The 23,712-nt window shown below is 46.6% G+C and overlaps 1 protein-coding gene across 2 annotated transcripts in view; it reads left to right on the forward strand.

Moving 5' to 3' along the window:
- The first annotated feature begins 7,853 nt into the window (after positions 1 to 7,853).
- Positions 7,854 to 23,712, forward strand: part of LOC144769282 (deoxycytidine kinase 2) — a 30,886-nt gene continuing 15,027 nt past the window's right edge. Inside the window, exons 1-4 of one of the 2 annotated variants that reach the window (XM_078653342.1) lie at positions 7,854 to 8,209; positions 8,512 to 8,613; positions 9,199 to 9,314; positions 22,734 to 22,927. In XM_078653342.1, coding sequence (XP_078509468.1) covers positions 9,225 to 9,314; positions 22,734 to 22,927 — 284 coding nt within the window. In that variant the 5' untranslated portion in view covers positions 7,854 to 8,209; positions 8,512 to 8,613; positions 9,199 to 9,224. The remainder of the gene's footprint in view (positions 8,210 to 8,511; positions 8,614 to 9,198; positions 9,315 to 22,733; positions 22,928 to 23,712) is intronic. The other variant, XM_078653341.1, reaches the window with a different exon arrangement.

A 23,712-nucleotide genomic window follows, 5' to 3' on the forward strand; every position in this document is an offset into this window, starting at 1 on the left:
AGCTTACTGGGCAAAGGTCCGAGGTATCTGCATGGCTTACTCATGACCTATAATCCTATACGCCATCTCAGATCAACCGGGACCCATCAGGTCAAAGTCCCAAAAGTACAAAAAGCTAGAATGGGGGCTCGTTCATTGAGCTATTTGGCAGCCAAAAATTGGAATGCTCGTCCTCTTTCTCTCCGCATGGACTCTTCGGAGGTTCTCTTCCGGAAAATATGGAAAACATGGCTTTTCCAGGTGTAGGTTCTTTATTCTGTCTTCTTTCCTTGTAGAGTTTTGCCTTAGCGCAGGGACACCCCAGTTGGTGTAAACATGCGATTTACAAGTGCTATTATTAGAAGATGTATTGCAATGTCATTTCAAAATGTAAGACAGCACAATTTATGTTAGCGTAATCTCAGTTTGAAACACATTAGAAGCTTAAGAAAAGTAAAATAATGTACACACATACTATCATACATGCCAACCCTCCTGATTCAGGAGTGAGATTACAGATTTCAAGGCTAGTCTCCCACCTCCCGATTCCTGCATGCAGAAACCCGATTCTGAGCCTTTTAAAACTGCCCCAAAAATATGTTGATGCCAGTCATGCACAATCTAATCTCCCCCTTCAAGAATTTCCTCCGACAGCTAAGGTTAATGCTTTGTTCCCAATTCTTGAAGGGGAAAATAAGACCATGTGACAGGCCTCAACATTTTATTTTTGGCAGTTTTACATAGGGCAAACAAAAACAGAGATTAGAACTCTGTTTTGGTTTCTTCTATGCTATTAAACTGCAAAAAAGAAAATGCTAATTGTCAGTTACGATAAATACCAATAGACACGATCCAGGCAGATTACCTCTGTTTCAATATAAATCATTGGGGAAAATATATTCTCCGGACTATATATAATTTTTTTACCTTCCGCTTGCTTGCTCAAAAATGTTGCTATGTATGCACTATGCAAGTAATGCGTTACATGGATACAGTACAATCAAAAATTTGCTAGCATTCGTGACAAGAATTTTCAATTCTATTAAGGACACGGAGGCGAGGATTATGCTTCTCAATCTTTACTGCATAAAACATAGCAGCCAATGAAAATGAATATTTTCACAAAACAGTAAACAAAACTTCATTTCCCATGAACACACATGAGCATAGGCACGCCCCCACAGTCCATAAGAACCCCTTGCGTGCTCCCATCATCCTCTTTCTTTGAGGCGAAACAAGTCCAACAAAACTTGAACAATTACAATCCTCCAACGTGGAAGAACAGCTTCAGATTAGCATCCTGACATCCGAGGTCGATCAGTCCGACTTCTTTTCAGATCCTGCAATAAAGGAAATAATACCACCATAACCACTGAATAATAGGGTGGGCAAGCTTATTACATACTGTACATTAAGCCGGTGGGATAATCCTCGCCTCCGTGTCCTTAATAGAATTGAAAATTCTTGTCGCGAATGCTAGCAAATTTTTGATTCTATTACAGGACCGGAGGCTTCAGATTATGCTAGTTTAACGCTGAGTAAATACCACTGAAGTAATATCTCCCACCGGCTTATAATAAAACGTTTTAAACGTTGATTCAGATGACCAATCTGCACAACGCATAATATCCTGGATACTAGATCCCAAACCATATGATTTCGACGCCATCGCGCCTCTTACTGAATGGGCACCAAAGATCTGTGTATCAACACCTGCTTCTCTCATAATGAAGCGAAGCCATCTGGCAATAGTGGCCGCCACCACAGGTTTAAAGGGCTTTTGAATAGCAATTAACAATTGAGAACAGCCCTGTGGCCGCAAGGCCTTCGTACATTCCTCGTAAGTCTTCAAACATTGGACCACACATAATTTTTCATTTTCAGGAAAGGAATTATAAGAAATATGTCGAGACAATGTTCCGCGCTACCGGCAGGAGCGCTTCGTGGTGTGGGTCGGTTTCCGCCCTGGCAGTTCATCGCATCAGGTATTTCACCACATGAACTGCCCCACGGGAACAGACTGCGGGGCCCTTTAGGGTTGTTCTTAGGGTTCCCCTCCAGAGCAAGACCTGCTGGCTTGCTCCCTGATTGACCCAATGAGGTTGTATTTAGAATCTTTATTAATTTTCATTGTTTCTTTTCACTGTGTAGTACCCAACACTTGAGGTCCTGAAGAATTGCCACATAGGCATGAAACATGTCGACCTTCTTAGAGGGTTGAGCAAGTTCACTGTAGTCTATACAGTCCCTTCCTCCCCTCCCACCCTTTTAAACTAGGGAGCCAGCCACCCCAAATAAAGTTTATTGTGGACTGACTCACCTCTTTTTAAACCTCACCTTTTCACTCACGACTACACTTACACCAGACCCCTCACACGCACGCAAAAATTGGCTGGAACAGAAGATCTCCAACAAAGAGCGCCTACGGCGCCCGTCAGACATTGCAGCGCCAGTCTGACGAGGAGCAGGAGACCAATGATGAAGCATGACACCTAGGCTTCTGTCTGGGTGTGTGAGGTCCCCTAGTTCCAACAAGGGAACACCTTGTTCCCTGACTCTCTCCCATCTCCATACACCTCGTTCCTTTCCTTTCCTTGTTTCTAGTTTGGGGAACTAAGTATTTATTTGGTTACAATGTTTTAGTACGACCTGTAATATGAAAAGAAACCCCTTCCGGGGTGAACACTCTACCTGTTACGTCGAGTGCTCTCACATTTGAAGACCTTCTGCAAGACGATAAGCAGAGTAGCATGGCCAACTTCGCCGACAATTGTTTCCTGGACAGGAGAGAATTAATCGGCCATCTGTTGAATAACGAAATCACAACAGAGACGTCCCACAACCCGGTATACTTGGGTTTGGGAGGGTTAGCTACCCTGATACCTTTCAACAACTTACAGACTACTGGGTGCATGCCTACCGGTTTCCCATCTACCTGAGCATGCCCCGCCGAGATAGCTGAACGAAAATTATTGACCGAACGATACACCAGACCATCGGCCGCTTTTTCCGACAGAAAGTTCAAAACTTGGGATAACTCTGCCCCCACGGGATCCAGGTGTCGTCCCACGCACCAATCCACCCAGTTCTTCCAGGCTGCGGAATAACGTTTCCTGGTGGAAGGTGCCCATGCCTGTTTGATGAATTCGGCAGTCTTGCTCGAAACTACCGGCAGCTGCCACTGTTCCCGGAAAGCCTCCATGCCATCAGCGTTAGCCTGCCCTCCAACAGCAAAGGGTGTTGTTCCTGATGAGGGCCCTGCAACAACCACTTCAAGTCCGGTAATAACCGGGGGTGATCGCAGCTCCACTGCAACAACTTGGGAAACCACGCTTGTGACGTCCACCACGGAGTCACCATGACTATTTCCGCTTTTTGCCTGATCACCTGAGTCATTACTCTGGGGATCAACAAAAAGGGAGGAAAAGCATACTGGATCCCCTGTGACCAATCCTGCAGAAAGGCATCGGTCGCTGCCGCCATCGGATCCGGCCTCCAGCTGAAGAACCGGGGAATCTGGTAAGTCAACCTGGAGGCGAACAGGTCCGTCTGAAAAGGACCCCAAATCGCCCACACTTGGGGAAGGAGCTTCCAATCGCTGTAATCCCTTAGGTGCCTGGAATTCCAGTCCGCCACCTGATTGGACTGTCCTGGAATGTACTCCGCTATTACCGATATCTGATTCTGGAGGCAATAATGCCAAAAGTCTTTGGCTATTTGGACAAGAAGCGACGACCTCGTGCCGCCCAACTTGTTGATATATCTCACTGCAGACACATTGTCCAGACGCAGGAGGATGCAACAAGACGTCTGCCTCGGGGATACCGTGCGGACCGCAAACGATCCCGCTAAGAGTTCTAGACAGTTTATGTGGAGCTCGAGCTCTTGCGTTGACCATCTGCCGCCTGTGGAAACATCTCCACAGTGCGCGCCCCAGCCCCATCTGCTGGCGTCGGATTCGATCACTACCTCTGGCTGTGATCCGAAGATCGCTCTGCCGTTCCAGGCATCCACGTGACCTAGCCACCACTGAAGCTCGGTTCGGACCTCGTCCGTGAGGGGGACAGAGTCCGTGTACGAGAGCCCCTTCCGAAGGTGCCTGATCTTCAGGCGCTGGAAGGCCCTGTAATGCAGAGGACCCGGAAATATCGCTTGAATTGACGACGCCAATATCCCCACAACTCTGGCCAGCGTTCTGAGCGTGACCATCTGCCTGTCCAGCAACCTCACTATTTCTTTCTTCAACTCCCTTAACTTCGCCTGTGGGAGACACAGCTGTGCTGTCAGGGAGTTGATCGTGAACCCCAGAAAGTCTATCACCTGAGACGGGACCACTACTGACTTCTTCAGATTTATCACAAACCCTAGGCTTTGGAGTAGCGAAGTAGTCATGGTCAGCTGTTGCTGCAAAATAGACTGGTCCTGTGCCATGATCAGGATATCGTCTAGATAAATGATCAGTCGCACTCCTCTTTCTCTGAGAAAGGCTACCACCGGCTTCATTACTTTGGTGAAGCACCATGGAGCCGAGGAGCGACCGAAAGGAAGAGCCAAGTATTCGTAACATCGGCCGTTCCAAGGAAACTGCAGGAACCTGCGGTGTGGAGGAAAAATCGGAATAGAAAGATAGGCATCCTTCAGGTCCAGACGGACCAGCCAATCTCCGTCCTGTAGCAAATCTGCCAACAAATGAATACCTTCCATTTTGAAATGGTTGTAGGTCAGGTACTGGTTGAACTCCTTGAGGTTGAGCACTAACCTGTTGCCACCCCCTTTTTTCTGAACGATAAAGACATTGCTGGAGAAACCGCGAGGGCTTCTCTGACATGGAGCGATCGCGCCCTTCCGCAGCAAGTCTGCCACCTCTTCGTCTATGAAACTGTAATCTAGTTGGGAAAAATGGAGAGGTGGCGGGGGAGACGTCTGCGTCGGATGGGAATAGAAATCTAGGTGAAACCCTTGAATGGTCTGTAGAACCCAAGCATCCTGAGGCAACACCTGCCATTGCAGAAGACAATGCTGCGTGCGCCCCCCCAATGGAAACAGAGAGACATCTGCTGCACTCACCGGTATTCTGGTGTGACTTGAAACTTGCTCTGTTGTTTCCCGACTGGAAACGTCCTTTGTTGAATCCTCTCCTAGACGGATAGAAGGTTCCACCACGGGTGGAGTCCCTCTCTCCACGCCCGCGACCAAAATCTCCTCGCTGGGAGCCTCGTTGGAACCCACGGCCTGACGAGCGACCCCCGCCTCGCCCGGCCCTGTTGAAAACACCCTGTGTGAGGGCGCGTTTGATTCCACTCTGCGCCTTATCCAGGGCGGTGAAAGTCCCTACATATTTGGTGACATCCTTAACGAAGCGGTCTCCGAAGAGACAACCCCCAGCCAGGGGGCCTGGTTCCGCCTCCGCAAGTTCGGTCAGGTTACTGTCCATTCTGAGCAACAAGGATTTGCGCCTCTCCGAAGAGATAGCGCAATTAGCGTTGCCTATCAGGCAAATCGTGCGCTGAGCCCAGCCAGCCAAGATGTCCGGATCCACCGGTGTTGCCCCTTCTTTGGCCGCCAGGGCCATCTCTAGGATCTTTGCCAGGGGCCCCACAACGTCCAGCATTTTGTCTTGGCAGCCCCACCAAGCTCGGTCCAACCCCCGTTTGGGATCCTTTGAAAATTTCTTCAAAAAGGTTAGCATACTGGCATCAATCTCCGGAGTGTCAGCCACACTGTCCGGTATATCAGGACGCGGGCATTCCGATCGTAGTCGGTTGCGGACTTCTCTATTGAAACTCTTCCTGAGGTTTTCGTGAAGGTACTCAGAAACCTCTGGCGGCGGGACCTAGTCCGAAGACCGAGGGTGTACTATGTCCGATGGATCAAAATTAAAGGTTTTGAGAGCCTTGTCTTCCGCCGCCTTGGGGGCAGCCTTGGCCTTCTTGGGAGGGGGAGGCTGTTCCTCCGAGGTGTCAGTGTCCGTGTTGGTATCAGTATTGGTGGTGGTGGTATCTGTGTCCACTAATATTGGCCGTTTACTCTTCGCCTTTCCACCAGAACCTGGCTGATCTAAAGCCTCTCTAGCTAGCAAGGAAGCCATGGACTGAGCATGTGGCCATTGCTTCGGTTCGTCCGAACCTGCAGCGGAAGAAGAAGGGGCTGCTTGCTTCTGCTTCTTCTTCCTATCATAGCCGTGGCGTTTCGCAAAACCTTCAAGCTGTTTTCTTATGGGGCGTAGGGCCACTGCAAGTGCTTTTTGCACTGTCTGAGGGACCTTAGTCTCCATGGCTCGATTAACTGAAGCTTGGACCGAGGCATCCAAAGCTTCCACAATATTGTCTTCTAAGACAGCCTCCTGCTGTCCCTCAACAATCTCCTCCCCATCTGCATCTTCCTCTTCTGGGTACTTAACCCAATCCTCCATAGTGAAGGCACACGCTATCAGATACAAGGAATAAAACCATGGCAGATCACACACTTGGGGGTAATGGGGGGGGGGGGTCAGCCCACAGCACACTGGAAGCAGATACTCTGTTAACGTTACCCAAACCCCCTCAGCAATGCTGTAATCACTAAGGTCAGTGACCTAGGCCCCTACAGTCTCCTGAGCGTGTGCACACTCTGGGCTTTTCCAATTTTCCAACCAATTTCACTGGCGATCACACAAGGGGCAAGCCGGTGTGTAGAACGTGCAAAAAATGGGCGTTCTTGTGAGCCTTGGAATCGCGCCGAGGCGCGCCGCCCAAACGCTACCAAAAACTAGCCCAAATGGTTAGCGTTTTGGGCGCGCGTCGGCCGTGAGCCACCCGGCCTGAACGTCAGGGCGTACTAGGGAAGCCCATGTGTGCCCTCAGGCTGCCGGTACCGGGCTCTATTGAATCGTGCGGCGGCCCCTTGCCGGTCAGAGACCGTCTCCTCAAGCGCACTGACGCGCGCGCTCCACAGCTGGAGCAGCCCCAGCGAAAAGCCGATCGGCCCAGGCAGTAGGAACGAATAACAAGGTCAGAGTGCTGCACCTAGCAATACATGACAACGAACAGCGAGTTTACAAAACGTATAATAAATGCTTATATCACCAATAATAAGCAGATGGTCCCGCCTTAAATTCAAGCGTAACAATATATAAAAAACCCCAATAGCATCCCCAGATCAACAAGCAGAGTGAGGGGACCAGAGGGAAGGTGCACTTAACTCTGACTTGCGAGCAGCAAAGAAAGAGGATGATGGGAGCACGCAAGGGGTTCTTATGGACTGTGGGGGCGTGCCTATGCTCATGTGTGTTCATGGGAAATGAAGTTTTGTTTACTGTTTTGTGAAAATATTCATTTTCATTGGCTGCTATGTTTTATGCAGTAAAGATTGAGAAGCATAATCTGAAGCCTCCGGTCCTGTAATAGAATAACAACCCATCTGAAAAAGCAAATACTCTTAGGGAATGTAATGTGAGAGTAAGTAAAACGTAAAATGTAACCAGAAACAACCCTGTTGGACCCAGGCATAGAGTAGTGTCTGTTGTTTTTGCTGGCTGTCGCCGCTGGTGGAGCACAAGGAGAGGGTGCTGGTGGGGTGAAGGACATTGGATTGGACACTGTCGATGGGGGTATTATACAAATAACGAAGGCGTGATAAGAGATATGAAATAGTCACTAACATAAAGTTGTTTCAAATTATATGCCTCCTTTAAATTCCTAATGTCTTATTTTAAATGTTCGTCGCGTTCACAAAATGAAATATTCTATGAACAAAAAGAACCCAAAAATGTATCATTGACAACAATTTTCAGTAGGGTTTGCGTTGAGCAAAAATCCTTTTCGGCCTTGAACTTGAAGGGTGAGGAAAGCGCGCGTTTCCACGGGTATTTGAAAAGGCGCGCGGGGTTTGTACTTCCAGTGTGCGCCTGAGGGGGGCGGGGCACCCTCACTTCCTGTGACACTGCGGGGGGTCATACTCGTTCCACATTTGAGCTCTCTGTTTCCTTTTCCAGGAGGCGGTGCATTATTTTGGGCGCTGTCGGGATCGCTGGCCGCTCATTGGTTCTTTAAAGGCGGGTCTCTCAAAAAAGCCGCAGCTCTGAGCCCCGCGCAGCACCAGTGAACTGAGCACCATTAACGCGAGCCACGGTACGCAGGATCCCCTCGCAGCACCGACATGGCGACACCCCCGAAAAGGATGTGCATCAGCCCAGTTTTCGAGAGCAGCTTTGACAAGCGGTCCAGGAAGCTGTCCATCGAGGGGAACATCGGTAGGCCTTTAATCTTTACCTACAGCCTAACAATTTGGTTTGAGGTTTAGGAGGGGTCCAAACTTGCGTACATTGTAGCTATAGAAGCTTCGAAAGCGTGTGCAGCTGCCTACTGTGGAATATTTCGGAAATGTGTTAACCATTCACTACCACTTGTTCGGTCCCTGACTCATTTGTTCCATTTTATTTTCGAAAATGTTTGTTTGTGTGCAGTTTTACGCAGCGCGAACTCTACCCCAAGTAAGACTAATCTGTTTCTGCGTGCAGTTTCATGTTAGTTTATTTGGCGTTCCATTATGTAGCCTGCACAGGTTGATGAAAAGTGCTGAAGGAACTTGGCGCCAAACCAGCTGCGCGAGGCCACCTGTTGTTCCTTGGAATGCAGCGGGCCTGCAAAAGATGAGGTGTGTGTGTATATCCACAACGCCGATTACTGTAAATATTATTTTTAATTATTCCGCCCGCTTGCATCTAACAAAGAGTTCTGCCGCAGCTCGAAAAAAAGCCCGCCCTCGCTGTTGTGACCGAACTCTGTGGCAGCAATAGTTTAGGCGCGCGTAGAACGAAATGGCGGAGAAATCGACTATAAATGGATGTCTCCCAACGTGAAAAAAACTAGAACTGTTGAAAAATAGTTTTTTCAATGATGCTTCATTCGAAATGCGAATTTTATAAGCTTCTCATGGTCCTAATTGTGCCCTCCCGTCTTAAGTTGCGAGATTTGTGCGAAAAATCAAGAAACTCTTTAATATTCTACCCTTATGAGTAACTTGATGTTCTTGCTTGTAACATGGAGGTATATAGTTCAGCTGTATTTATTTATACAATTAAGAACGCGCCAGGGTTTGGAAGTAATGAAATGCCTTGCCAGTTTAGACACTTTAGGCCATAACCATGTATGGGGAAACACCAAACATACCACTTGTATATTGTTTCGGAACCTTTATGCTTGTGTATTCTTTTTAAAAGTGAATTTATATTTTCACTAGCCGCTGGAAAATCTACGTTTGTTCGTATGCTGGAGAAAGCAAGTGATGAGTGGGAGATTATTCCTGAACCTATCGCAAGGTGGTGCAACGTGCAAACAAATGAAGATGAACACGAGGTGGGTCAGCATACTTAGCTTTTTTAAGTCTCCCTGTAATGACTGCAATTAAGACCTTTGTACTGCAAAACGGTCCTCATTCATGCAAATTTATTTGGATCATAGCAATGCTCTGATCTTGCTATCTTTGTGCAAATTTACATACAAAGTAAAAGTAGGTGGGAAGCGACAGTTGTAAAATGAGAATGCCCGAGTCTGGGCATCTCACAAACATAGTTGTTTAAGGGTGTATTTATCAGCTCAATTCCCTTCCCTCACTGGAAAGGATTGGAAATTACTATAGTTCGGGGCAGTAGAAAAATGATTTTCTGGGTGAGAAAAGGGAGTGTAAAAAGTCAAACTAATTCCTATGCAAATTTTCGCATTGTAATCTGCTCAAATGCACGGACATATAATTGTGGGTGCACTTTTGTGACTTTCTTTAAACCTTATGTGCCTAGTTCACTTTGCTGTTCAATGACGGGCTTACACCATTTCTAGATTATAAATCTTTTATTGTATTTGCATATATTAAACATGTTGTTAATGCTCTAAAGAAATGGTATTTAAAATTGCTCAATGGCAAGTTGTACTTTTTTGCTTGTTCTTTTAAATGGAACAAGTCAGTCTTTATTTCATGCTTTTTCCTATAAACGGGTAGTATTATCAGCAGCCTCAAGTTGTCAAAGTTTACAAATATATACACGTTTTTATACTGAAACCAGTCAGTGATGCAAGCTGACCTCGCAGCTGATTTTTCTTAAAAGCACTCTAATAGTAAAGACTTTGCACCACTGAATCGTATGCAATTTTGAATAACTTGTACATATTCATACAGACCGTGACTTATTGGCAACAATCCTTTCACAGATCCATAACTGATAGCCAAAGGGTTTCTCCTGCAGGCGGAAACAATTGTCATTACACCTATGCTTTATCAACTACAGGGCAGCTTTTGACCATGTAAATCATAAGACTGTGGGCGTAACTGGCAAAATGGGGCATTCCACAACCACTGTTGAAATGGATAATCAACCTGCAAACAGACGCATTAATTCAAATAAAGCTGGGTGATGGATTGTCCCTGTCAAGACTTGTACCAAACACGAAGGGGCTCAAACAAGGTTGTGTATTGGCCCCGACCCTGTTCAACTTGTTCCTGGCAGATCTCGTCCTGATACTAAATGCCAGGAACTCGCACGCCCCAAGATTTAGGGGGTTTACCACTACCATGCCTTCTCTACATGGACAATTTAGTCCTGACCAGTCAGATGCAGGTGGGCCCACAAAATCTTCTTACCACTGCACAGGAATACTTTTAAGCCAACGGCCTAAGCATTAACTTGGAGAAAACTATGACAATCGGGGAAGAATCCAAAGAAACTACTGGCCTGGTTCTGGGGAGTCACACGCATTGAAACTACCAGAATACAAATACCTAGGTGTTGGCGAGGTTGGCCATTTTACTGCCCAGAAGAACTCCCAACAGAAGGAAGGGCTGTGACCTGGCAGTTTCACCAAGGAATCGCAACTCCAAATGGATTGGCCCATCGTTACTCCCCTTAGCTCAAGTCATACGGCCTAAACTGACACCAACAATAGCCTACGGTAGCCAGGCATAGAGGGGTAGGGACTTCAAACTATTGGATAGCACAGTCAAAACCGCATACCAAATTATTTTCGGCCCCCCTAAACTCACCTTGCCTGCACAGATCAGGATGGAGTTTGGCCTACAAAAACAGACCCTTGCAAAGCAAGGAGCATATATCATTTTCTGGGACAAAGTCCGGAAATGTGCACCAGGAACTCTTAATCACCACTTGTGGTTAGGACTACAACGGCAAGCTTAATCACCTGCCGCAAACTATCTTCAGACTAATCTGATCAACACAGGGTTAACTCAGCTCTGAGAAACACCTACCAACAACCAAACAGTTAACATGCTAGTATGGGAATCTATCAAACTCCTATCATGTAAATGTAAATTGATACTTGTATAGCGCACTACTCACCCGCAAGGGTCTCAAGGCGCTTGTACGAATACCGCTGTGGAACCCATCCTGGCTTTCCCTGTGAGGTGTCCACTCCTGGGCACACCCAAGGTGGAGGCCAGGCATCCTTAGCGTTGTGGGGGCCGTTGTGGAGATTAAGCAAGCTTGCCCAGAGTTGCAGTGGGACTCCATGATTGGAATAGGCACCGAGGCAAGAATTATCAGGTCCGTGGAATTTTGAGCCCAAGACCCGCCGAGGCGGGGAATTGAACCCTGGTCCCGGGCTAGACCTCTGCATCAGGGTCTGCCGCTCTAACCATTGAGCCACACTTCTCCACGGAAAAGTGGATAAAGCTTTCCTATCCCATCAAAAAAGGACTTTTGGCTGGATGACTCTGAATACCTCCTCCACCCCTGCTGCACCCAATTTTTGAAATACCGACTAGGCCTGCTACCTTTCACAAAGTACTTTCCATCTTGGCTTAAGGTCCAAGTGGACTCCACCTTCCGCGGCACAGCATCAGACGACATGCTGCACGAAAGCGCATGTAAAGAACTGCTGGAAAAACGAAACAACTTGAGAAACCTCATTTTAACCAACTAGGTATTGGCACCAAGAGACAAGCTGTGTTGGCATGTTTTGCACCTGATGATCCACAGCTGAACTGCTGCTTGGTAAAGTTCCTGAAACAGGTAGTGAAAAGGTGCCAGAGTAAAGTTGGAGCTTTACCCAACAGGAACACTGAGGTACCTCCATAACGTGATTTATGTAGCAAAATATCAGACTAAACGGATAGGCTCTCAATAGATGCTCAGAAAATAACTTTTAAATTACAATTTGAAACAAAATTGGACAATAACTTATCTTAATCAACTGTCTTTATATAGTTTTATTACTATTGTATAACTTTAAACACCCCATTTTTTTTGTCAATTTGTATTTTGATGCAACCGTTTTAAGTAACTAGGCTAATAAAAATTAACTTTAACTCCTGCAGGGGGTTGGCCCCCAATGTTCCAGTGGGCGAAATAGATATGAATACCTTTCCTTGGCATGGGGTGATCAAATTCCACACCTGAACGTCACAGTTGCAGTTTTTTTAATTTAAAAATTTTTTCTTGAATTTGCGTAGATTTTAAGTAAAATTAACCAACTGTTTTTTTGGTAGTAGGAAACCGCCAACTATAAAAAAAACATTGATCCAGACAACTTTTCTTTTTAGTGGTTGCTTGGATCAAGATGTCCCAACTGTACATGCCATTTTGAAGTTTTTTTTGGTGGCATAAATCCGGGCCTGAAAAATCTTAAAATTGTTACTGGACCTGCATGTCTAGTAACACAAAAAAATACTCGACCTAACTGTAAAGCACTTGACCTGTGTGCGCAAATGTGACAAGTTAACAAGATTTAAAGGCATTTTTATTGCTCATTCATCTTGGGAGCAATAAAGATGCCTTCTTATCACATTTGCTCTGCTTTCAGAAACCGGTCAAAAGTCAGTTTCTCTTTGGCGAGTAGGACCTAAAAATAGCTTGCCCTAATTAAATCGTGCTCGCAACTGTTTTTTCGAGCCCGGCATAAATGGGCATCTTCCATATCCAATGTAGGTTAGGTTTTTGTCCATGCGTTGGAAAGGTGTCATGTATATTGCATCTTTAATGCTGCAGGGACAAATTCATGCGCAGTTTCTTCGTTGGAAAACTACTCCTTCACTGAACCCATCTTTGTTCCCTACTCTACAGGAATTTGTAAGTTGAGTAATCGGCTAATTCCAATGACCGACCAGTGTCTTTGTTTTTGCATGGATTTTTAATAAAGCTGATGTCTGTTAGACCTGCAACAGAAGAATGCTGAGGGACAGGCATACCCGGAATGTCTTTTGCTCTAGGTCTGCATCTTGGAATGCCAAACAAGTGCCCTTGGAGTATTCTGCAGTGTGCGTAGCTCTTGTTTGGAGTAAAACCACCATAAGGGAAAGCAGCATCACATTATTTGGATGTTGTCCATCCTAAAGGTCTCAAAAGGTTACCATGCAGGTAGACTACAGAGGAAATGGCAGGGTTCCAGCATATGCAAACTGACAGGACACAACACACTAGTTGAAATCTTTTCACTGATTTTTAGTTTACTAGCCAGGTCATTCCCCAGGGTTGTTTGAATCAGTTGGGAGACTACCTTGAAAAGACCAAAGGATCACTGAAAACATCCTTGAATTATCATGTGAATATCCTTAAAGTCGCACAGTTAGCTATAAAACGCCAGCACCATGGCTTGTAGCATGACATTAGCTGGCGTTCATTCTTATATGGACCCTCTATTTTTCGTGAAATATTGTTACTTTTTTTTCTTCTTTTTAAATCTTTATTAACATGAAGGCATAAGGTACATACACAATACTGTATTCAAAGTTCAATCACGGTGTGTGCGCATTTACGTATCGGTAGAACAATATAATTAATGAGCATATTGATGTACGTTAATTGCATTCTCAAAAGTAACTCGTATGAATGCTACCAGTTGTCCTTAATACAGTTCTCTGAGGCATAATGTCGCTGTCTCACTTCGTATACGGTACACCATTCTAACCTTCAAAACACATTTACTAAGTTGCGGAAAAGGTATTGAAGGAAAAGAAAACCCAACTATTGTCATCACTTTCCTGTCATTCTTCATACGCCCATAGCCAACCCTCAGTCACTCTGCTTGTTATCAATGTGGTTTATAATAGTGCTGTAGCAACGCTGCATTTCGTAGTACATATTAACCTAGCAACCAATCACCCACTTCCTTACTCCTCCTCCCCTTCAGAGTCTAGGTTCTCGTCTTCTGGCAAGGGTTCGCAGATGTCCCCTCTATAGATATTCCATGGCGCCCAGACCTTGTTCCACTTACGGGGGCAAGCCCGAAGCACATACCCTGCCCTTTCCGTCACCATCAGCATGTCCATATTTTTATTCCATCTAGCCGCTGTAGGCAGTTCCGGAGCACCCCATTTCTGCGCAATGTCTCATTTAGCCACTGTCATGGCTAGTGTGGCCCATAGCAGTCCATATCTATCCAGATCATTAGGGTCCCAGATGTTCAACAGGCATTTGTGGGGTTCAGGCAGAATAGAGATCTTAAGGGCTTGGGAGACAGTGCGCATAATTTGCCTCCAGAATTCTTGTATCTTGGAGCAGTCCCATAATGTGTGAAATAGTGTCCCCTCCTCCCCGCATCCTCTAAGACCGAAGGGGTGTGGTGCCCTTTGTATCCTGTGAAGAAGTGTCCTAGTGTAGTGATGCGGTGCAGAATTTTGAGTTGCACTAATCTGAATTTTGTCGAGATGCCTACTTCTCTCGGGGATGCAAGTGCTTCGTTCCATTCTGACTCATCTACCTGTCCTATCTCCCCCATCCATTTCTCTTTAAGTTTCAGTGTGGGGTCTTTCAGATTATTAACCAGTTTTTTATATGTGAGAGAAGTTGCACTTTGTGGCATAAAGTCTGTCAACAGTCTATATTCTAACGGTGAGGACTCTGGTACTTCAGTATCAGCAGGGATTGCCCGGAGCAGTGCGTGACGTATCTGCACGTCTCGGTGGGGTTTAGGTTGTACTGTTGTTGGAGTTGTGGGAAACGCAATCACTGTTCCCTTGTCCCATAAGTCCCCCACCGTGGAGATCCCTATGTGATCCCACTGAGCGAATCCTTTGCATGCTCTGAGGTTTCCCAATGAGTTTGTGTCCCACAGTGGCGTCATTTTGGTGATTTTTCCTTTCCAGCCCAGTCTTGTTTGAGCTGCGTGCCACAGGGCCGCCGTGTGTTGTCGGGCCTATCAGCTTTTTAACCTGTGATTTGTTGTAGAGAACGGAGAGCATGCCGTCCGTCCCCAGTTGATACCAGTCCGCCTTGTAAGCCGGATCCTCTCGCGGGGTGTGGATCCATTGATTAATAATTTTAAGTTGGGCCGCCCAATAATAGAGTTGAACGTTGGGCAGGGCAATCCCACCCTCATACCAACTTTTTACCAATTTATCATGCGCTATTCGTGCCGGGCCGTTGTTCCAGAGGAGGCTGGTAACCAGTGCTGCAATTCGCTTGAAATAGCGCAGTGCTACCATATATGGGGTATTTTCCAGCACATAAAGGAACCTGGGAAGGGCCATCATTTTATATAAAGCAGCCCGCCCAAGAAGCGTCAGGGGCAAGGTTGCCCAGTGTTTAGCGTCTGCACGCAGGCGATCCATAGACGGCTGTAAATTTTTGTCAAAGAAGTCAGCGGCGTTATTTGTTATGACAATACCCAGGTACTTAAAGGAAGTTGTTGTCAGTGTCAGGGGGCAATCCTCTTGTAATAATGGTTCCGGGCCCCTAAGTACGTACACCACCGATTTAGACCAGTTCAAGGTATAACCGGACAATTTCCCATGTGTGTTGCAGAGATGTAATAGGGCAGGGATCCCGTTGCTAGGGTCAACCATGTAGATTAGCATATCATCTGCATATAAGGAGATCTTATCCTCCCAGCTAGCCTCCCATGCGATACCACGAATCAGTGGCGTCTTCCTAATCAGGATCGCCAGTGGTTCCAAAACCAAGGCAAATAGCAGAGGTGACAACGGGCACCCCTGTCTAGTCCCTCGCCCCAATAGGAACGTTGGTGAAATGTGGCCATTTGCCACTACTTGTGCCACCGGTGACGTATATAGTAGTCGCACCCATGCTATATATTTCGGCCCATACGTGCAAGCACTGTAAATAGATATTCCCATTCTACTAGATCGAATGCCATTTTGGCATCAAGTGAGCGGATTACCGCCTGTTCGGAAAGGAGGTGTGCACGTGCCAGAACCCCATGAACCCTTCTGAGATTTAGTGCTGTACTCCTGTTGGGGAATAAAGCCTGACTGATCCGGGTGTATCAGTGTGTGTAGGTGTTGTGTCAGACGGCTGGCCAGGAGTTTCGCCAGAATTTTGGCTTCTACGTTAAGCAAGGATATCGGGCGGTATGAGGTACAAGCGGTCGGCGGTTTATTCGGTTTTGGTAAGGCTACTATCGTGGCTGTACGCTGGTCGAGTGGAAGTTCCCCCCCTTTGCAGGCTGTCCGTGTACATATCCAGCAGTGGCTTGCTTAGTTCCGAAGCCATCGCTTTGTACCATTCCACGGGCAGCCCGTTGGGACCCAGCGCCTTGCCAGACTGCAATGCCTGTATGGCCAATTGAATTTCATCTTCTGTCAGAACAATCTCCAGCTCTAGTTGAGCCTCTTGTGAGTTTGGGAATGGCAATATTTTCTAGTGAATTCGCCACCACCTGTGCAGTGACGACCCGTTCCGGGGTGTATATCTCTTGAAAGTGACGCGCCAGGGTGCGCACTATGTGTTCAGGGTGTGTCTGCAACTGCCCCTCATGTGTGCAAAGTCTCTGAATGCCTCTGGTACTGCCTCCTCTCCTATCCAACCACGCCAGCATTTTCCCTGCCTTGTCACCTACATCATATATTCTATGTGCTGTTCCTGCGATGTAGCCTTGAACTGTTTTAAGGTGTGCCTGGTATTGTTGCTGACGTAGTTGTAGCAAGTGTAACGTTTCTGGGGTGGGATCGGACATGTGTGTAGTGTTTGTGCTGCGGAGTGCCAGTTCCAATTCAGTAAGTTCTCGCCGGGAGTCCCGTTTGTGCCCCGTTATTTCCGCCACTGCAGCAGCTCGAAGGACCGCTTTGTAAGCTTCCCACAGGACCGAGGGTGAGGACACCGACCCGACGTTTTCTTGAAAGTAGTGTGTGGTTGCCAATTTGAGTTTCCTCTTGATCTTAGGGATTTTCAGATAGTTCGGGTAAACAGGGTACAGTCTAGCGCATTTCCTCTCTTTGGTAGTGAGCGAGAGAGACACTGGTGAATGGTCAGATACGCCTCTAGGCAGGATATCTATCTTATCCACTGAACCCAGTCCCATCCCCAGAAACAAAAAATAGTCTGTTCGGGAAAGGCTATTATGCGCAGCGGAGTAGTATGTGTACTGGGTCGCCTCCGGGTTCAGCTGTCGCCACACGTCCATAAGGCCCATTGCTTCCAGGAAGCGTGGCAGTGGCAGTCCCTCTGGGGCGCTCTCTCATGGGAAAGGTGTCTAGCGCGGGGTCTATTATTGCATTGAGATCCCCCCCAATGACCGTGTCACCCTCTGGGAGGTCGCGGAGGAATTTACCAAGTGCCGGCAGCGCCATAGAGTGGAGTGCCGGGGGAATGTACACGGAGACCACATTAAGAGGCCTCCCTTCCCAGTGGCCATGTATTGCGGCGAAACGACCCTGATCATCCGCCTTGCAGCTTTCCACCAGAAAGGGTGATGTCTTTTTCACGAGTATCCCAGTCCCTCTGGAGCCTGTTGTGAATTCAGCATGTGTTGCCATTACATACCCTCGCCTATCAAGCGCTTTGCATGTTGTCCCAGTGAGGTGCGTCTCTTGGAGCAGCACTAGATCAGGGCCCTGGCGTTTAATGGCCTGTAAAACCAGACCCCGCTTAATTTTATCCCCTAAGCCTCTAACATTCCAAGTAAGCATGCGCAGGGGGGGTACTACAGTCGTGGGAGGGGTGCCCTCAACTGGTGCAGCGCTCAGCCGTCGGGCCATTGGTTCGTATTAGCATTGTTGCAGGTGATCGGTCGCCGATCTCCTAGCAGATATGGCGCCGTGTGTTGGTGTTTCTGATTAGGTCGGCATTTGGCGTGTTCGTGTATCGCAGAATATGAGTGATGACTATTGACATTAACAACATAATTCCCCCTCCAACCCCCCACCCTGCTTCCCTGCCCCACGGACCGTCTCCCCGCCCGCTTCCCCAACTTGGCGGAGTGCTTTGTCCCATTCCCAACTATCTTACTTGCTCGTGGGGTTGGTGAGTCCCCTACAGGCACAGGCTATTACCCACCCTACTCGGCTTCACCAGCTCCAGGTTCCCTCATGCCACACCCGCTCCGCCTCAGAGGCAATCCACCCCTACGACAGGGCCGGTCGCCCCGAGGCAAGCGGGTCCTGTTCCTATTGTTACTTTTTTAATGTGTTTTTTTATAACCTTTTTGGAAAGTCTTCGAAACTGCCACGGTTTAGTACAAGCATGGCCTATTCTAGTGTCATTCAGACCCAGCAATATAGGAATTGTGGCGATACCCACCAGCAAGCCAGCTTGGCTGTTACCAATGCTCTCAAACATTCGGAACACAGCAATGACAGGATCTCACCCTACTTTAAGGAAAACTGAGTTTATTACGTTTTGTGGGGTTCACAGGCTGATCCAGTCTGACACCAGAAGAGGTTGCTCTTTCTAGCCCTACAAGTGCACTGACTAAAAGATTATAGTGCAGAGGAATGAAGTAATGGATGGTTGAGGCTTAACACACTTCACACTTATTTACATGCTGAGAAGTTTATAAAGTATTCCATATTTGGAGTATCACGGGTGAAGAACTCCTTCAGTTGAGGATTGACTACCTAGAAGTAGAATCCTAAATCTGTACTGCACAGCTATTTTCACATGGAGTGCATGTTACACCCAGTCGATTTATTAAGGAGAGTTTACTTTTACAGGGCACTTAACTAATGCACCTGAGCAAAGAAGTGACTACGGGTTGTGTTTTAAAAGTAGAATTATCACTCCGATTCAATATAAGTAGTTCACCATTCAATTATTAAAACTAATGGATGGGGGCATAGGTTTGTTTTTCCCAAAGGTATAATTCATGGTTGGTGTTCCACAAGCAAACATTTGCACACAGCTTGAACATTTCTAAACCACAGAATTGAGTATCCTGATTTGTCTAAACATGACTGTATTTGGGGGAATACACTAGTGGTCCTGCAGCTGTAAACCGCAATAGGCAAAAATAAAGTAGAACACAGACCCCCCACGTTCTGGTGATGGTCATCAAGAATAATCATGCTAAAACAAGTTGACCCTTGTATAACAGACGCAAAGTGAATTTCTTGCTGCAAATAATAAAATAGCCCCACTAAATATGCATGTGTCTGTGCTTAAAAATGCATCCTTGTTAAATATAGAATTGGATAGTTACATGCATTGAGATTGGTGATGAAACCTTCTGTTACATATTGTAGTAATATACTCTCCTATATGTATATAATCTGCACATATTAATTCCAATATGGGCATTTCACCAAGTTCATTCTGTTGCTAAAGTTCTGCCACCAGCCCCCTTTCTGTGGTGTTGAATGGTGCAAACTGAGGGGAAGAATCTTTTATTTATAGATCTCTGGCTATCTCTTGCCCTGTCTCCTAATTGTATCTACCTCTTGTATTGTAGCTCTTGTTTCTACCCAAAAACCACTTCCTCCCTCAGGTGAAGCTTTTTTTTTTTTTGTATAATTCTGTCTGGGGTACACTGTCCCACTGGGTGCTAGGAGTGAGTTTCAAACCACAACCGCCCCATCAGTTTTAAAGGCCTGAATTGGTTACTTACTGCTGTTATGCCGACTTGCATGTAGGGCAGCAGCAAAGGACGTCTTCTGTTCGTCTTGGACATGGTTCTGTTCAGTGCCCCAGCTGTGATTCAGGGTCTTTATTTGTCTCTTTTCTGTTTTTGTGATGGAGTCTTGTTCCCTTCGTATGTGTCCTACCCCTTTCCATTTTCCCTTAATGATGGTGCCCATGCTCTCTTACTTGCGACTGGTGAGCAGTTCCTGGTTGGGGATGGTTTGCGGCCAGAAAATGTGCAAGATTCTTCACGGGTTACTGATGTGAAAGGCTGACAGTTTGCTGGTGCATTTAATCACCTTGTTAGCATTGGTTTCTACAGGAACGTTGAAAGAACACAGCTCTGGTATAGCTTCTGCTTGGTGTTGACATCCTGAAGGCATTTCTAGCCTTGTTCAGTCTGCTTTTGATGTAACCACCTGCCCCTCCCATCATGTCAGATAGTTCTGCCTAGGTAGGTAAACTCTTCTGTCATGGATCGGTCGAATCCATCCACCTTTATTGTTGAAGGGTTTGGGATGCTTAGTGGCATGACTTCTGGCTACTTCATGTTGACCTTCAGGCTCACTTGCTCTGCCTAGCTGTTGGAGCGTAGCATCTTTTCCTGAATATGCTTGTGTGCAAGAGAGCCAGGCTAGGTAATGCACATAGCCCAGGTCCTCCAGTGTAATGAATATGGTTCCTCTGATACCTCAGGCTTGGTGTTCAGTTGTGCATAGCATCACACATCCCTGTCTCACACCTGTTTTGTCTTCAAAGCTATACCCTCTACCTCCCACAGTGTGGTACAATTATAGAAGCTCTTGATAAGAACTACCTGCTGCAGTATGCCATAGGCTCTCCGTATTCACCAAGACATCCTCTTATGTATACTGTCAAGATTTTCTCTAAATCAATGAGGTTGATGTGTAGTTGTCTCTGCCACTCCGTTCACCGACCTGTAATGTTGCGTAGAGTAAGGATCTGATCAATTCACCCTTTACCCTTGTGGAATCCAGCCTGTTTGTATCTTAACTGGTTTGTATCTTAACTGGTTTGTATCTTAACTGCTTATCTATGGCATCAGAAAAGGGCTGTACAAGGTGACAATGTTGCTCTGGGACGGTAAAATGCCCCGCATAGCACTGAAAAAACTCACTAGGAGTTGGTATTACGGCGGGATTGCTCTTCCTGACATCAGAGCATACTATTGGGCTTCCCAGCTTGTCCCGCTTAATCATTGGCTTCATGTTCCTCAAGAGGACCCAGCGTTTCGGCTTGACCGGCATCTTCTGGCACCGTCTGGCATCCTGAGCGCCTTGTACAAAAAAAAAGAAGCAAACTATCACCGGACTTACACTATAACTATATATATATATATATATATATATATATATATATATATATATAGTTTGCTGCACAGCGCGCACTTGGATGGGAGAGAGTGATTACGCAGGCAATGCGACTGTGGGACACAAATAAGCTTGGATTGCTGGGCAATACCAAGGGGTTCCGTAATTGGGACACAATAGGAATATCAACAGTAGGGGACTTATTCCAGAAAGGAGGAGCGGTTCCCTTCGCTCATTTGCAGGCCACATACAGTCTAGCAGACAGAAGGATTCTGCTATATACAGGTTAGACATGCATTAGTCAGTTTTGCCACCAGACATGACTCCGGAGGAATCCTCGCCATGGGAGGGTAGAATCCTGACGGAGCATCTTCAAAAAAAGGCAATCTCGATGACGTATAAGAAAATAGTTAATAATAGACCTGACCCCACGGAGACAGTCATGGCCAAGTGGGAGAGCTAGGTGGGAGATATTGTTGAGGCGGACTGGAGGGAGGCGCTGGCTTCCCCTCTGGAGGCTGCTATTCCATCATGGCTTCGGCTAGTTAAACTAAAAATTCTACACCGCACATACACCAGGATTCTCCTACATAGAATAGGGGGGACAGACACGCCGCACTGTCTCTGGGAGTGCGGAGAGCCAGGGACGCTCTACCATGCCATCTGGAGCTGCCCCAGGATAGTGGGATATTGGATGGCCGTGATGAGGACGCTCTCCCAGGTTACGCGAGTTACTGTGTTGCAGGAACCGAGGTGCAGTCTGCTCAATATTTGGGAACCAACGGACCTAAACACGACGGCTCAGGGCTGGGTGACTCTAGGCATGACGGTAGCGTAACGGAATATTGCCCCACTCTGGGGGTCTAGGATCAGCCCCACTCTTACCCAGTGGTGCAAGGATATGGACCTGGCGATGGTAGCGGAAAGCTCAGTTTATACACACCGCGGCTGTCCGAAAAAATGGGGAAAGGGGGGGGGGGGTTGGAACACCTATTGGGGAGGCATATGTTAACCACCACCTCCCGAGGACTCTGATTCGGATGCGAGTGTTTAAATACCCTATGCTGAGCAGACTGTTAGAGGGTGTCCACATGTACGGGGCAGGGGTTACGAAGGGGAAGCATCCAAACATGGGACTATGAGAATTGTAAAGACCACTGTGTGACTAATACTGTGATCTATTTACACGTCATACAAATTCTTTTTTTTAAATTTATTTTTTAAGAAGGGCTGTACAAAGGGTGACTCCATTCCAGTTGGTTAATAATCTCATCTTTGGAAGCTTGATGCTGGTGCTTTGGTTCCAGTCATTTGTTTTTTCTTTCCCTCCAAAATCGATGTAAACAGTGGTTGGAGGATCTTTGCTTATGTTTCAGGGTCTGCCTTGAACATTTGTGCAACGTTTGTCTTGGCCAGGTTTTTCGTTCTTGGGAGACCAATGGCAGTGACTTTTGGTTAGTATGTGTTTAATGGTGCCATCACTTAGGTTTCGGACATCCAAAAGCCATACATGGCTTGGATTGATTTGATCTAGTGTAAATCTTTTGTGTGACCAAATCTGCTAGCTTAAAAAAAGTTTCTGAATCCGTGCTAATGTATAAAGACCAATGTTCGTTTTTTTAATTATTTTCCCCCCCTTGTTTCAGGAACTTTCAACTTCTCAGAAAAGTGGTGGCAACTTGCTCCAAATGCTGTACGATAAGCCTACTCGATGGGCTTACACTTTCCAGACCTATGCTTGTTTGAGTAGAGTAAGGGCGCAGTTAAAGCCGGTGTCAGCAAAACTACAAGAAGCCGAGCGACCTGTACAATTTTTTGAAAGATCAGTTTACAGTGACCGGTGAGTGATGGCCTGTATTAACCTGTTGATTTCTATAAAGATGACTGCGCATCGAAGTGAATAAAAAATAAAAATTATGGGTATTCCTTGATGAACATTAAAACCAGCTGCAAATATAAACTCCACCCTAAATTGTGCGAGTGTTCCTGATTAGTTGAAAACAGAGGAGAATTCCAATTTCTGCTAAAAGAAATGGAAGAAACCAGAACAAAGGATCGCACATTTCCCCACACAGACCGCAATTACAAACACCATATAACTACATTTTTTCAGTTTAACTCCTAATGCAGGAACATTAGCAAGAAACGAGAAATATGTAAATGCAAGAAAACATTACTCCATAAATAAACGGCCTTCAAATAACCTGAGGCCTCACCAATCTGCCATTTCAGTGTTGGTCACTACAGAAGCTGGTGGTGCTTAGCACATCTGTTAGTCTGACCCAGAATGTTCCCTATTGTGTCGGGAACATTCTGCACACAGGACTTTTTTTTTTTTGAGCTTGTAAAGCGCACTGCTACCCGTCCATAGGTCTCCTGGCGCTGTATAACTCTGGGGAACCCGTCCTGGCTTTCCCTGTGGGATGGTCCCTTGCTGGGAGTCCCCAAGGTGGAGCCAGGCATCCCCGGAATTGGTGGGGCCGTTGTGGAGATTAGGCAAGCTAATGCCCAGAGTTGCCGAGTGGAACCCCTGATTAGAGTAAGCACCGAAGCAAGAATGATCAAGTCCGCTGACCAAGGTCCACGACCCTACCGCGTCGGGAATTGAACCCTGGTTCTGGGCTG

Source organism: Lissotriton helveticus, chromosome 7 (assembly GCF_964261635.1).
Source record: "Lissotriton helveticus chromosome 7, aLisHel1.1, whole genome shotgun sequence".
In the NCBI taxonomy this organism is placed as follows: domain Eukaryota; kingdom Metazoa; phylum Chordata; class Amphibia; order Caudata; family Salamandridae; genus Lissotriton; species Lissotriton helveticus.